The sequence below is a fragment of the Protopterus annectens genome, chromosome 7.part0 (assembly GCF_019279795.1).
Source record: "Protopterus annectens isolate FY-2018-M chromosome 7.part0, PAN1.0, whole genome shotgun sequence".
NCBI classification, from domain to species: domain Eukaryota; kingdom Metazoa; phylum Chordata; order Ceratodontiformes; family Protopteridae; genus Protopterus; species Protopterus annectens.
Window position 1 is genome coordinate 404,998,936 of NC_056739.1, and position 15,105 is coordinate 405,014,040.

At 43.5% G+C, this 15,105-nt stretch overlaps 1 protein-coding gene across 1 annotated transcript in view; it reads left to right on the top strand.

Moving 5' to 3' along the window:
* TAF8 (TATA-box binding protein associated factor 8) overlaps positions 1–15,105 on the top strand; it is a 340,724-nt gene that overhangs the window by 31,152 nt on the left and 294,467 nt on the right. The window contains exon 2 of the mRNA XM_044076205.1: positions 13,092–13,190. Coding sequence (XP_043932140.1) covers positions 13,092–13,190 — 99 coding nt within the window. The remainder of the gene's footprint in view (positions 1–13,091; positions 13,191–15,105) is intronic.

Below are 15,105 nucleotides of genomic sequence, written 5' to 3' on the forward strand. Positions count from 1 at the left end.
TACCCAGTCTCTTTTCCTGTGTGGGTAGCCATGGCTTTTCTGAGTCCAAAAGCTTTTGAGGTTTTGGATAGGGCTTTTCCTCTTTCAGAGATCCAGTCTCGAACCCCCTATCCCTTGTTCTGGTCCAAGCTCTGAATTCATCAGGCCTATTCCACAGGGACTGCCAGTTTCACCTAGCTTCCAGTCATTCCCCATGGAAGAATCTCTCCCTCTTCTGATACCTCCCATGAAAATCCCCCTGAGGAGGACCATCAGAAGAGGATGTGCAAGAGGAGGCACATAGATTCTCTGTTAGAATCTCTCACTGAAGATATTGATTTTGAGGAAGAAGGGTCTCCCAGAACATCACCTCCTTTGGAGACATATTAGAGATCCTTAGACAGAAAGTCAGTTTGATGTCTTTCATGGATGCATCTGCAGTCATAACAAATGGGTAGTCCTGTCGTCAGGCAGCCCTTCAGTCGGCCGGATTCCAAAGTCTGGGTCTGGCTTCGGCCGATGTCGCACTTCACCCGACGTCATCTCTGCTGGTCTTCGGGTATAAAAGCATCGGCCGACGCCATTTTCTTCAGTCTTTCTTGCCGCGTGGTGCCCGAAGCAGAAGCTGTTCGCAAGTGCCGGTCGGTCAGATCCAGAGATTCCTACTACCGAATACTACTTCGAAGACTTCTAAAAAGCTAAGTACCCCGCTAGACCTTTTCTTGCCTCAGCCGATGTCATAAAAAGTAAACAATTGTTTAACCTGTGGGAAACAAATACCTCATAAGGATTTCCACTCTTACTGCCTACCTTGTTTAGGCCCAGACCACGACGTTGCTGCCTGCCTAGCTTGTTCATCCTTCAACCGACGAACGCTTAGACGTCGGTCGGAGTTTGCTGAACAGTTTTTCGGCTCAGATTTTGCGTACATTATGCCGTCGGAACTTCCGACTACCCAAACAATTAAAAAACGCAAAGAAAAGGACCGACACTCGCGGTCCGCGGTTTCGGCCGAAACCACGGATAAGCAAACCGCGAGTGTCTCGGTTTCAGCCGAAGCCGAGAAAACCGGTCAATATTCAGCCGAAACCTTGATTTCTACCGAGGCTCCTGCTACTTTAGCTGAATCGACCTCTGAAACTTTAGCCTCTACTGATTTATCTGACACCATCCCTTTGGATGTTTCCACCCCAGCACGTGGTGCTGCTAGGCCTTCTGCAGCCATGTCTATCAAGGCCTTTGCCAGGGCCAAAGCAGCCAAAACTGCTAAAACAGTTCCTGCTAAGACCCCCTCACACAGACACCCTTCTAGTTCTCAAATGCTTACTCTGGCAGAGGATTTGATTTCCTTAATTAGGGGATCCCAATCACACCCAGACAGGGCCTCTCAGCCTCCAGAAAAGAGACCTAGAACAGAGCCTCCCCAGCAGGAGTACTCTGATGACTCTTCGGAAGTCTCAGACACTACAGACCAGCCAGAGGCTCCTTTGTCCACTTATGAAGACTCCGATGCTGATGAATCCATTCCATCGGCCTCACCTCTAGAAGAATTCTCTTTTGGGGAGACCTTACATGCCATGAGAGAGCAATTCCAATGGCAAGAACAGGATTTCTCAGACTCAAGAAAAAGGCTTAGAACTTTTCTGCACCTACCACAACATAGGCCCTTAGCTATACCTCCAGTTTTGCCTGTTGTGGATGATGCATTTAATGATGTTTGCACTGCTCCTGATTCTTTACCACCAGCCCCTGCCAAACCTGACAGATTTTACAGGGTACCCAACACTCATCACCACCTTTTCAGGGCCCCACTTGCAGATCCTGAGACTATATCCCAGGGGCCTAAGGCAGTAGCTTCTACCTCTACAAAAAACCCTCTCCCTTCTGAAAGGGAAGCCAGGTCTTTAGACAGATGGGGCAAAAAAGTCTACACCTCTGCCACTCTCTCAGCTAGAGCTTTAAACTGTCAGTTTCACATGATCCAATACCAAGAGTTTATGCTTGATCAGTTGTCTAAGAAAGTTTCTTCTGAAGAACCCTTAGATAAGAAATATATTTTAGAAATGGTGAATAACATACAGTAGGTTAGTAACCATTCTTTAAAATGTGGCTATGATGCACTGGAGGCTTCATTTAGATCAGCCATGACTGGCACAGTGATAAGAAGGCATGCATGGCTGAAAGAGCAGGTCCTACCGGATCAGGTAAAAGCAAAGCTGTTGGATGCTCCTATGGATAAGGACTGTCTATTTGGTACCTCTGCTCAACAAGTAATGAAGAAAATGGAAGAGAAGGCAAAATCTGTACAAACAGTTAAGGATTTCTTACAGGTTCAGCCCCCTCGGTTTAGCAGAAATTGGCCTGCCAAAAATTGGTCCTTTCCAGACTCATCAAAGAACCAAAGAGGCAGGTATAGACGCTCGAGGCAGAAACCAACCCAGAGGAAGTGCCTACAGAGGAAGACAGTGGCAAGGTAATAACCAGCGAGGCACTGCCACAACCACTGCCACTGCAACAGGACATTCACAGTGACTTGGTCCTGACACCGCCTACCAAAGAGCAATTAGCAGCTCCTTTAGGCGGAAAGTTAGCCTTATTTTCACAAAACTGGCACTATATCACAAAAGATAAGTGGATTTTAAAACCATAGACCAAGGCTACAGGTTCCACTTCCACACCTTACCAGTAAAAGAGGAATGCCAAACTTACCTCCAACTCAAAGAACAGAAGCTCAAAACCAGGTAATTCAGCTAACCAACATGAGAGCTGTGGAGAGGGTGCCAGTAAATCAACAGGGCAAAGGATTTTACTCCAGACTCTTTCTAGTCCCAAGAAAAGAAAAAACTTGGAGACCCATTCTCGATCTGTCCGTCTTAAACACATACATCATCGTTCCAAAATTCAAAATGCTGACCTTACAGCAACTTCTTCCCATGCTGGGCAAGGAGTGTTGGCTGGTAACTCTAGATCTCAAGGAGGCATACCTGCACGTCCCCATACGACCAATTTGCAGAAGATACCTCAGATTCCTTGCAGGATCAGAGCATTATCAATTCTCAGCATTGCCTTTTGGCTTATCTACTGCACCCAGAGTATTCACAAAATGCCTGGCATCAGTAATCGCTCATTGCAGGCTACAGGGAATCCAAATCTATCCATACCTGGACGACTGCCTGCTACAAGCGGACAACGAGACAAGCTGACAACAGATTTACAAAGGGTCATTTGCTTGCTACAAGCCCTGGGATACACAGTCAACTTAAAAAAGTCAAGGCTGATTCCATCCCAGACAAGAACCTTCTTGGGTGCAGAATTGGACACAGTAAAACAAATGGCATTCCTGACTGCAGAACAACAAGAACAACTACCCCTTTACTTCTTGGCATTAACAAAACAGAACAAACTAACAGCAAGAAAGGTGCTGCAGGCCTTGGGATTCATGGCATCATGCATAATCTTGATTCCTCATGCCAGACTGCATATGAGAAAGCTACAGTGGTACCTAAAAAACTTATGGTCTCAACACAGGCACAGCTTAGAAACCGAAATCCCACTAATCCCATGCCTGAAACAAGAATTCCTATGGTGGGCCCAAGCATGCCAGGCAAACCTAGGCTTACCCTTCCACAAAGGTCAAGCGAACCAGACCATCACAACGGACGCCTCAGACCTAGGCTGGGGGGCACACATGTTGGACAAATGCATACATGGATTGTGGACCCCAGACCAGCTGCACCTGCACATAAACCAAAAAGAAATGCTGGCAGTGCAACTAGCAATCCAGAAATTCAAACCTTTCCTCAAGGAAGGCCATTTATTGATAAGGACAGACAACACCACAGTCATGTGGTACATCAACAAGCAAGGGGGCACGCATTCTTACCCCCTATGCAGAATGACTCTGGACCTTTGGAACATGGCTCTGAGCTACAACATCCAGTTACAGGCAACCTTCGTGCCAGGAAAAGAAAATACCCTAGCAGATATGTTAAGCAGAACCACCTCGGATGCTCACGAATGGATGCTGCACCCATACATCTTCAAGACCATCACAAGAAAATGGGGAGTGCCACAAATAGACCTGTTCGCATCCCCACTCAACCACCAGCTCAGGAAATTCTGCACAAGGACGTTTCACCCGCTTGCATGGAAGGTGGACTCCCTTTCCTTCAGCTGGAAAGGTCTGACAGCATATGCATACCCACCTCTTCCTTTGATGCACAAAGTACTACTGAAAATCAAAGAGGAACAACCAAGGATAATTCTAATAGCTCCGAATTGGCCAAGGCAACACTGGTATCCCCTGCTGAGGAGCATGTCTCAGGGGATAATGTGGTCAATCCCCCTGATGCCTTTGATGTTAACTCAGAACAACTACAACATCCTGCATCCAAACCTAAAGACCTTACAGCTTACTGCCTGGAACATCACTTAAGAACAACTAACCCAGTCATATCTCAAAGGGTTAAAGACATTATACTGGAAGCCCGCAGACCTTCAACAAGAAGGAACTATGCAGGAAAATGGAAAAGGTTTGCCACTTGGAGTGCGGAAAGAGGAAAAGAGGTGTCAAACATAGACATTGCCAACATCCTGGAGTACTTGGCAGAGCTTCTACACACAGGCCTGTCCTATTCCTCCATCAAGATACATGCTTCAGCTATTTCTGCAGAATACAGTTCTGATCCACCTGTCTTCTCGCACCCTCTACTTAGGCAATTCCTCAGAGGAATCAAGAATGTAAAACCTCCTAGGAAACCACCACTACCACCATGGGACTTGAATTTTGTACTAGAAAAATTGACACTCCCTCCATTTGAACCAGTAGGAACAGCGGATCTGCAACACCTATCATGGAAAACTGCTTTCCTTCTGGCAATTACTTCAGCAAGAAGGGTTTCAGAACTCCAGGCCTTAATGGCAGTACAACCCTTCCTGATCTTCCATCAAGATAGAGTCTCCATGAGAACTAATCCTACATTTATGCCAAAGGTGGTATCCAGAGTGTCCTTAAACCAGGCAATCCACCTACCTACCTTCTTTCCCATCCCTCAGAACAGGGGGGAAAGGCTACTGCATACTTTGGATGTACATAGACAGTTACGCTACTACCTGGACAGAACCAAAGGTAACAGAAAAACTGACCAGCTGTTAGTGGCCTATGCACCAGGAAGGGAAGGAAAAGCAATTTCCAAACAGACAGTCTCCAAATGGATAGGAAATTGCATCAGATTCTGTTACTCCTACCATGGAAAACCAATGCCACAGAACATAAGACCTCATTCAACAAGAGCTACAGCCACTACCACAGCTTTCTTACGAGGAGTGGCAACCAAGGACATTATTGAGGCTACTTGGACCTCCGTGCATACATTTGCCAAGCATTACAATCTACCTCTATATTCTAGATCCCGAGCAGGGTTTGCCACTGCTGTACTGCAAGGGATCCTAACTACACCATAATTATTTCACTTCCTCCACCCCTAGTTTAGCTATGGTATTCTACCCATTTGTTATGACTGCAGATGCATCCATGAAGGACATAGTACAGTTTTGTACCTACCATAAATGTAGATGTCCGAACTGGATAGCATCTGCAGTCAGGATTACCCACCCTCCTTCCCCTCTGTGGTACTCCTAGGGTAATTACACTCCTAATAGCTAGCTGGGGGGGGAGTCTCTTATGGTGTATTTGTTTGTATATCTGTATATATATGCCTACATTTTGTATTTGCCTTCTACCTTATCTGCATACATTGGCATTTATCCAAACTTAGCCTTCCAAAAGGGCAACTGGCATCTGGGGCAAGAAACACTGAAGAAAATGGCGTCGGCCGATGCTTTTATACCCGAAGACCAGCAGAGATGACGTCGGGTGAAGTGCGACATCGGCCGAAGCCAGACCCAGACTTTGGAATCCGGCCGACTGAAGGGCTGCCTGACGACAGGACTACCCATTTGTTATGACTGCAGATGCTATCCAGTTCGGACATCTACATTTATGGTAGGTACAAAACTGTACTTTTTCAGTAATGCTACTCCGGAGGAGTAATTATTTTGAGGCTTTTGGTTCTGACCCATCTACGTCTTGGGTGACTACCCCCCCCCCCCAGGTGGATGAGCTTATTGATCTTATCTGTTGTCAGGCATGGAGGGAGTCAGATTCCATCGAGCCAATACCATCTCACTTGGGCAAGTTCTTAACCCCTCCAAAAGAGAAACCCCACTGGAGCAAAGGAGTCTCTTTAGATGCAATCAATGGCTGTAACGGCAGCCAGCAAAAAGCTGGAAGAACAAAGCTCCACTGTCCTCCCCCAACAGAGTTTAGGGCGCTGGACAGATTTGGATAATGTGTATTTGTTTCAGTGACCTTCGCTCTGACGTCCCTGAACTACCTGTTGCACTTTACAAGGCTACAGAGAGATTTGGCAAAAAAAAACAAATGTCAAACTCTCTCTCGGAGCCCATGTCTGCAGAGAATTTCAAAAGATCATCATCTCAGCTGGCCTCTCTTGTCAATTTCCAGTGCGTCCATGAGGTTAATCTCTTATGCAGCAGAAGTTTCCTCATGGGCAGTCTGTTCAGGTGATGCCGATAGGAGACATGCCTGGATATGGCTATGCAACTTTCGGGAGATTTTCAAGGCATCTTTCATTGTTTCCTTTGACGAAACATCTTGTTTGGCCCTTCTGTGAAAGAAATGCTTACCTGCAGTGAACAAGAAGGAAAGGCCCTGTCTGCAGTGGGAATCGAGGTTTATATCTCTCAATGAACTTTCTCTAGAACTCAGACAGGTGGTAAGAAAACATGATCTGAAGTAGTTAACTTAATTTGTGCAGCAACCTATGGGATTCAGATCCGACCTCGGGATGGGAGTGTCTCCTCGATGACCTCAAAGGAGATCGGATCTCCTCCTCCTCAGGACCTGGTGAAAAGCATGGGGACCGGATCAGAGACGGAGGAGACCCAGAAGTCCTGGAAGGAGAAGACCGCTTAAGCCGGGGGGGCCGAAGCGGAGGCCTCGGCCCGCTGCTTGTGGTGCTTCTCCCTCCTTTTCTCTTTCCTGGCCTCCCTCTCCTCCGGGTCTAGGGCATGAGGTTGAGTCCCGCAGAGGGAGCCACAGGAGGACCGGAGGTAGAAGCCGAATCCGGGGTCAGAAGACCCGCCAGAATCAGCTTGGACCTCCGGTCCTTGAGTGCCCTGGGGTTGAACGCCGTGCAGAGGGAACAACCAGAAGACAGGTGTTCAACCCCAAGGCACAACACACACCGACTGTGGCCATCCGCCGGGGACAGCTTATGGCCACACTCGGTGCACTTAGAAAAGATCAATTTTGAGGCCTCAGCCATTTAAACTAAAAAAGAGAAACACACACGTTAGGCCCCAAACACACACACACAACCCTAATGGAACCACGAAGGAAGGGGGAGGTAAAAGAACAAAAAAAATATATAGTTAAACTAGAAAGGGTTTTTACCAAAAAGGGACCTGAAAACACACACAACCAAAAAACATAAGAAAGGAGAGAAAAAAGGTAATTTTTTTCCTCACAAGTCTCGAAGACTCGGAGCTGTAGATCAAGCTGCTGCTGGATAACCACGGCAAACTAGATCTGAGGTCAGTCAGGGTTGGCAGGGGATTATGGGTAGGGGGAGAAGCTTGGAGCTCGGATCTAAAGCTGTTGAAAACTGCCGGCTCGGATCCGAGGTTGGATCTGAATCCCATAGGTTGCTGACAAATGAAGTTTACCTACTCGGATAGAATGTTATGGTGAGTACATAACTTCTTATTTCCGCAAATCTCTGTGACCTTTCCTGGATGAATGTGGAGGCAGCTTCTTCAGAGGCAGAGGAGGCAGTTGTAATGGTAGACTCTCCCTCAAGGCAGAGGAGGCCCATAAAGTCAGGGTTTGAGATTCCTTCCAGGGTAGACCCTTTCAACACTTATGTGCTGACCATCTTTGGAGGCAGTCAGTGGGGGGACATTTGTCCTTGCACCTAGATGCCTGGGCTGCTATAGCAAAAGATTCCTGGATGCTAAAATTAATATCCAGAGGTTACTTCATACCATTTTTCTCAGCCCCTCAATTTCCAAAAGAAAGAAGCTTCCTGACATCCCACCCAGTCAGGGAAGGCTGCAGCACAAGAAATTCAAAAGCTGCTAGACAAGTCATCCATGAGGTCCTACCAGACCAAACAGGATTTGGAACTCACTCATTTCTTTTTAGTGCCAAAAAGGATGGGAGACCTGAGATCAGTTTTGGATCTAAGCAAACTAAATCAGTTCTTGAAAAAGTCCATTATTAATGGTCACTGTTCAGTCCATTCTGCTGTTCCTGTGCAAGGATGATTGGATGTGCTTCATAGATCTTCAGGATGCGTACCATCACATCAGAATAGTCGGTGCTCCCAAAGACACTTGCGCTTTTAGCTGGGAGCCATTCACTACCAATTCAGAGTGATGCCCTTTGGTATCATCACAGCTCCCAGGGTGTTCACCAAATGTGTGGTGGTGGTAGCAGCTCACTTGAGACTAAAAAGATTGAGTGTTTCCATGCCTAGACAACTGGCTCCTCACTGCCTACCATGCACCTCCTACAACAGTCCAGGGACTTGTTTGCTCCAGATTTGTCATTCACTAGGTGTCACAGTAAATTATGTCAAATCAAACCTCACACTGGTACACAGCCTGGAGTTTATCAGTGTACATCTGAACACAAAGATGCAAATTCCCTCTTTGCCTACTCATTGCATAGACTTACTCAGATCTCAGGTTCATCAACTGCTATCTCATCTGACCCTACAGGCAGGATAATCCTCCAGGCTTTGGGGTCTATGGCTGCAGCAATAGTTCTAGTTCCTTTAGCACACTATTTTATGCGTGTCCTTCAGTGGACTCTTATCTCTTCAATGGTCTCTTCTTCAACAACCTGTATTGTTTCTAGTCAAGGTTAGACAAATATGCAAGAGCCATATCCACAGGTGGATCTAGTCAGAGATTTACATAGGCTGGCCCTTTGTTCTTTCTCCCCTGTTGGCCGCAGTGACTATGGACACCTCCTATTTGGGGTGGAGGGACATTATTTGGGAAGGATGATGCTAGTCATGTGGCTCTCCCCCAAGAGACCAATTCACATATGAATGTCATAGAGATGAGAGCAGTCTTTTAGTGTTGCAGGCATTTCAAGATGCTGTTCCTCTAGGAACTATTTACGTTCATACCGACAACATGTCTGTAGTCTGGTACATCAAAGAACAAGGGAGAACCTAATCTTACCTTCTTTGCTGAAAGGTTTTGAGAGCGTGGCAGTGGGCGATCTCCACCATCTGCTGTCTGGTAGCAGTGCACATTTAGGGGGAATCTAAGCTACTAGTAGACAAATGAGTGGTCTCTCAGTCAATCAGTGGAGGAGAGTATTTTTTAACATTGGGGCCACTCTTGCTGTAATCTATTTCCTTTTTCTCAAAACAACAAGTGCGACAAGTATTTTGCCCTGATCCCCCCCTCATGGGGAGTCGCTGAGAAATGCTCTAGTCCACGTTTGGCCTTATGGTTTTCTTTATGCTCATCCCCCACTTCCTTGATCCTGAAATTTCTACAGAAAGCAGCTCGGGTGAGCAGCTCAGTCATTCTCATTGCTCCTTTCTAGCCTTTTCAGGTATGGTTCCGCTTTTTTTTTTTTTTGTTACCTTCGTTATTCTCCCTGGATACTGGACCCAGCTCCAGATCTTCTCTCACACACTTCAGGGATGAATTATCCAGATATCCCCAGTCCTCAAACTAACACATGACTTCTCCAGTTCCAATAATAACAAGACAGCTCAGGCTTTCTTCCCCAGTACGGTTTTATCTTCGCAAAAAGACTCTACCAAAAAAAGTTTACAAGATCAAATGGTAAAGATTTTCCCTTTGGACATTAAGAAACAATGCTGACCCTTTTGATGCCCCTGTTTCTGTTGTTCTTGATAGTCTGGCTGCTGTTTTCAAAAAAGAAGATAGTTTTTCTGCAATTAAACCACAGTTTGCAGCCATATCAAATTTTCATTCAGGAGATAAAAATTATACTTCGGCTGCTTCTAAGTTATGTAGGACTTTCCGCCTTTGACCCCCAGTAAAGGCTCCTTCACCTCTGTGGGAGGTGGTATTATACAAGGTCTGACTCAAAAACCCTTTGAAATTTCAGCAAAGAATGATTTAAAATGCCTTTCTTGCAAAACAGCCGTTTTAGTGGCCATCACTTCTGCCAAAAGGATTTCTGAACTCCAGGCTCTTTCATCAAAGAGACTGTACATTATTTTCCATAACTTACGAACTAATCCCTCTTTTTTTTTTTTTTTTTACCTAAAGTGGCTTCTGAATGTAACATTAACCAATCCATTCACTTACCGTTTTTCAGGCTTTTCAAACAAAGGAGAACACATGCTGCATGTTCTGGATGTGCACAGACAATTGCATTTTTATTTACACAGAACTAAGGAAATCAGAAAATCAGACCAGCTGTTTGTTTCCTTCAAAAAGTCAACTGGGTTATACAGTATCTAAAGTTACATTGGCTAAATAGATAACGAATTGCATTTCTTGGATCTGTTCCCAGCAAGTAGTCTTTCTACCAAGACCACCTAAAGTTCACTCAACTAGCTCCATGGCCACTTCATCTGCTTTTTGGTCGAAAACGTCTATTGATATTTGTGCAGTAGCAACATGGTCCAGTGCTACTTTTGTTGTTCATTACAAATTATAGACCTCATCTCCCGAAACAGAGCTGCAGTTCTCTAGAGTATCCATCCATGATGGCCACCTGAGATTCACATAGCTGGGGACTCTCTCCCATTTGTTCAGGAAGAATAAAAATAACATCAGATTTATAAGTTATGTACTTAACCATAACTTGGCATCTGTGTTGTCAATTTTCATTCTTTCTTAACTCCTCTCCCTTCCATCCCCCTTCCTATAATCTTCTGGAGTAACCTGTTTGTTTTATTATTGGAACCTATAGCTCTGGGTTTGAGGCCTCTTCTATTATCTATACCTTTCTCTAACTCTCCTTTTAAATTACTGTTAAACAAAACCTTCCAGATCTTTGTCACTTTCTTCCCTCCTAGCTTCCAAACTTCCCCAGGAATACCATCTATTCCAGGAGGCTTTCCTGTGGATTGGTCATACATCACCATTTTTCTCATCTCCTCCGATCCTGTTATTGAGTCTCAAGTTCCTTTAACCTTGGCATATTTAAGTTCCTTTAACCTTGGCATATTTACCTTTCCATAAATATTTCCAATTGCACTTTTTCTTGATTTCCACATTCGTACAGATTTTCTTAAAACTTTTGAAATAATTCTAATATCTCTACAGGATCTCTAGCTATTTTCCTTGTTATAGGCTTCATAAGCTTGGCAAAACACTTCTGCTTTTCTGTTGTGTTAGCAGTTGTGCTAGCAGGTTTTGTGATCTGAAGTTATCAAGAAATAGTTGCCTAACAGCAGTCTTTCTAAACTCACTCATACTGTGCAGGTGGTCCCATATGTTCTCTTTATCACTCTGCAGTTGCTCTTTTTTCTTGTTCTGTTCGATTCCTTTTATTCTGCAATACGTTAACCTTTGTCAGTCCCTCTAAATAATCTGCGTTACTTCTTAAACATCTCTTTCTTTTATTTCTATCCTGTTTTTAAAACACCACTTTCATTTTATCCCATACCCTAGATATATTTTGTGAAGAAATTTCTGTCTTCCCTAACAACTGCCAGATAATTTGCACTAACCATTCCTTAAATTCATGTCTGTTTAATAGCTAGGCGGGGGAATCACCAGTGTCTAATTTTTATTTCATCACCCTGCATTATTATTTGTTATTATTGGCATGTGATCTAAACTAGTTATTAGATGCATATGTTTTTGAGGCTGATCTTTTATACAGTTTCTTGTCATATCCACGTGTACCTATGTCACATCTTGCAAGACTTGGTTTTAATGAAACCCCCTCAAAAAACACCTCCAAAACACCCCCTTAACCTATTAATACAAACACAACTGTATACATCTTCAAATAGTCAAGTTTAACCCTTGTAATGGGAAACTTTGTCCCAGATTGACAGGCTTTAATTGACCTATAATTAAGGGTACCCATGCTAAGACGCATGGTATAGCCTGTGATTCTACTTACACTAAGTGCGGTCAGTTTTTTCATATCTTTAATCCTCTCCCAGATGTAGAAGACAATTTTAATGCTTTCAGAAAACATCATCTTTCAGTCATTGAAAGAAAAATGTTTTTATTGCCTTATCAGCTTGCTTCCCTAGTAACATGAGAATCAGCTACACAGTTGCCGTCAGTTACAAGCTGTCATGTTGCACTGCGAACATTTATTTGCTAAAGGAAAACTTTTCCTTAAAATCAGTATTCACTCATTTACTTCCTTCCACTTAAAACTTATGGTTTGATCAAGGCAAGGGCTTTAATCTAATGATTCCATTATGTAAAAGCAAGAAAAAGTACATCAATTTTACTTGTATCATAATTTTACAACCTGCCCCTTACCTTAACAACCCAAGATTACAGCTTATTATCTTAAATACACTGTTTTCCAAGCTGTCTTCTTTCCTTTACATTGCCGTGCCCACATTTCTTAAAACTAAACAAGAAAGAAAGAAGAGGCGAAAAGGGGTCACCTGTTAATTTTAGTATCCCTATAAGACGCACAAAAAATCTGAAAACACTGTACTATATAACATGCAGTATATGTCATGTTTTACAAAAATACTGTTAAGACCAAAAATTGTTTTACTTAAGTTACCTCCTCCCTGCCTCTTTCCATCTCCTTAATGGTCTTCCAAACATTAATGACATGAAGTTGGGCATATGTTTTGGCGTACCCTACAAGTCTAACAAAATCAAAAGTGTAATATTTCCAGTTTTTCTTGTTCAGCAATATTTTGCAAATGTGATAGATGCTTTGTAACTTTACATTTGTTCATTAATTTCAGAGTTGCCAAGAATTTCTTTTGACAGGATTTTGAAATTAAATCTGTGTTTGTCATATGGGCTATTTAAATACTTTTTTTTTTTTTTTAATTATTTTTCTATTTGTATTATGTTGTTTCATTGTTCTGTTTCAGATATTTCGGAACTTGGCCGTAGTGCTAAATCATATTGTGAACACACAGCACGAACACAGCCCACATTGTCTGATATTGTTGTGTCCTTGGTAGAAATGGGTAAGTGAACATCTGCTGATACAGTATGCTGTATGGAGTGAAGGGACAATAACCAAAGTGGTACCTCTTGACTGCAAGGAAAGATGTTTGTTTGTGTCACATGGATGTGTAATGTATGACAGTCTGTAGCTCTGTATTTGGGAGTGGTGCCTTTTGAATATCCAGCATTTGTAATTGCAGTCCTTAGAACTGCAAAAGAACATGTGTGAATGGGGCAGATGTATCCCAATAGTGAGATTGTGGTATCTCCTGAGTGTTCCATACTCTGCGGTTCAGTGAGTGTAGAGTTAATGTATATGAGTAGTGCGGGTGGGGAAATAATTCCCCCCACACACAGTTTTTTTACGGGGAGTATTGCATTTGAAAAGTTTAATGGTGAGTTTTGGAATTTAATGGTTTTATCTATGAATTGCAGTTTGCTTTTTTTTTTTCAAGGATCTGGTGTTGCATTGTCCGGTCTTACACTTCTGATAGGGAGCAATGTGGGAGACTGCTCTCAACTTTGTTTTCCTTAGCTTTAGTGTATATTTTGTGAGAGAAGCATCTTTTGTTGTTATTATTACTACTACTGTTGTTGTTAGTGGTAGCTGTAAATGTTCATCATATTGATCACTGCTGCAGTAGCCTTAGCTATATTAGTTATATCTTACCAAAGATATAACAGCTGGCCAGCTTCCAAAGCTTCTTAACACCTTCCACACAGTCGGACTGTTAGACAACTTGAGCTGAACTGCTTAAAATCAAATGTATGAATGCCAAGCCCTTCAAGGCTTTCCTGCCATTTATGAGAGAGTCCTCCAGAGAGCTTTTGAGATTTAATGGTCAGCTTGTGCTGCTCCTTTGCTGGGCAGATAACTTCCTGTGGGGAAATGAGTGTGTGTGTTTTAATGGCTTGTTTTGAGACTTAAACTGTAGAGAAGTTGAGTTAATTTTACCTTTTTTGGCTGGCAAATTGTATTAAAGCACTTTTTAATGTGTTTTGTGAGAACAAAATTGACTTTTAACAACATTAAAATTTTACCAGATTTTGCTGCATTATTCCCTGGGAAACGGGCCCCCTTTTTAGGCGTGACCATGCAACAAGCTACCAGCTTCATGATCAGTCCTTCTTCCAAGCACAAAAAAAGAAAAATTTAAGCAAACAGCCTTTGCCACTACAGCAGGCTAGCGATTTACCTTATCCGCAGATGGGCGACTGCTGTTGCCAAAGCGGATTCCTCAGACCACTCATCTTTTGTCCTGGATCCATCTTGCATAGAATTTACAGCCACTGTGGCCTGGGTGTTAGCTATGTCGTCTGCAGCTGTTGGGGTCCCATCAGGGGGCAGTTTTTTTGGTGCTGGAAGAAGGAACTGGGAAGGCTTCCTTGTTTAGTCAGAATTTATTTTATTTATTTATTTATTTAACATTTGTTGACCGGGAATGTCCGACTAGGTTCCACAGATCCTGTTTTCAGCAGAGGCCCGGGGAGAAATGCTCCAGAAGCATGTCTTTAACATGTGGGAGGAAACCCACGCGAACGCAGGGAGAACATGCAAACTCCACACAGAAGGCACCCCAGCCGAGAATCGAACCGGAGAACCTCTTGCTGTGAGGCGACAGCATTAACCACTACACCACTGCGACCATCCCTGGGGAAGCTTCTCCTGCCATGAACAACACTGTTGACCTCATTCTTCCTGTCAAAAAAAAAAAAAAAACAGAAAACTAAACATATATCTACTACACCTCAGATTTCTCCAGACAGGAGTAGTTTATTAGGTTTGGCGCTGGGTTTAATTCAAGTTATTGACCTTTCTTATAAGGTAGTTTCTGGTAAAAGAAAGAGGGGTGCCTTTTTTCCTAATGAGATTCAAGAATCTGAATTTGACTTGGAAGGTGAAGGGACAGATGCAGGGTTTTCTCTTTTTAGTTT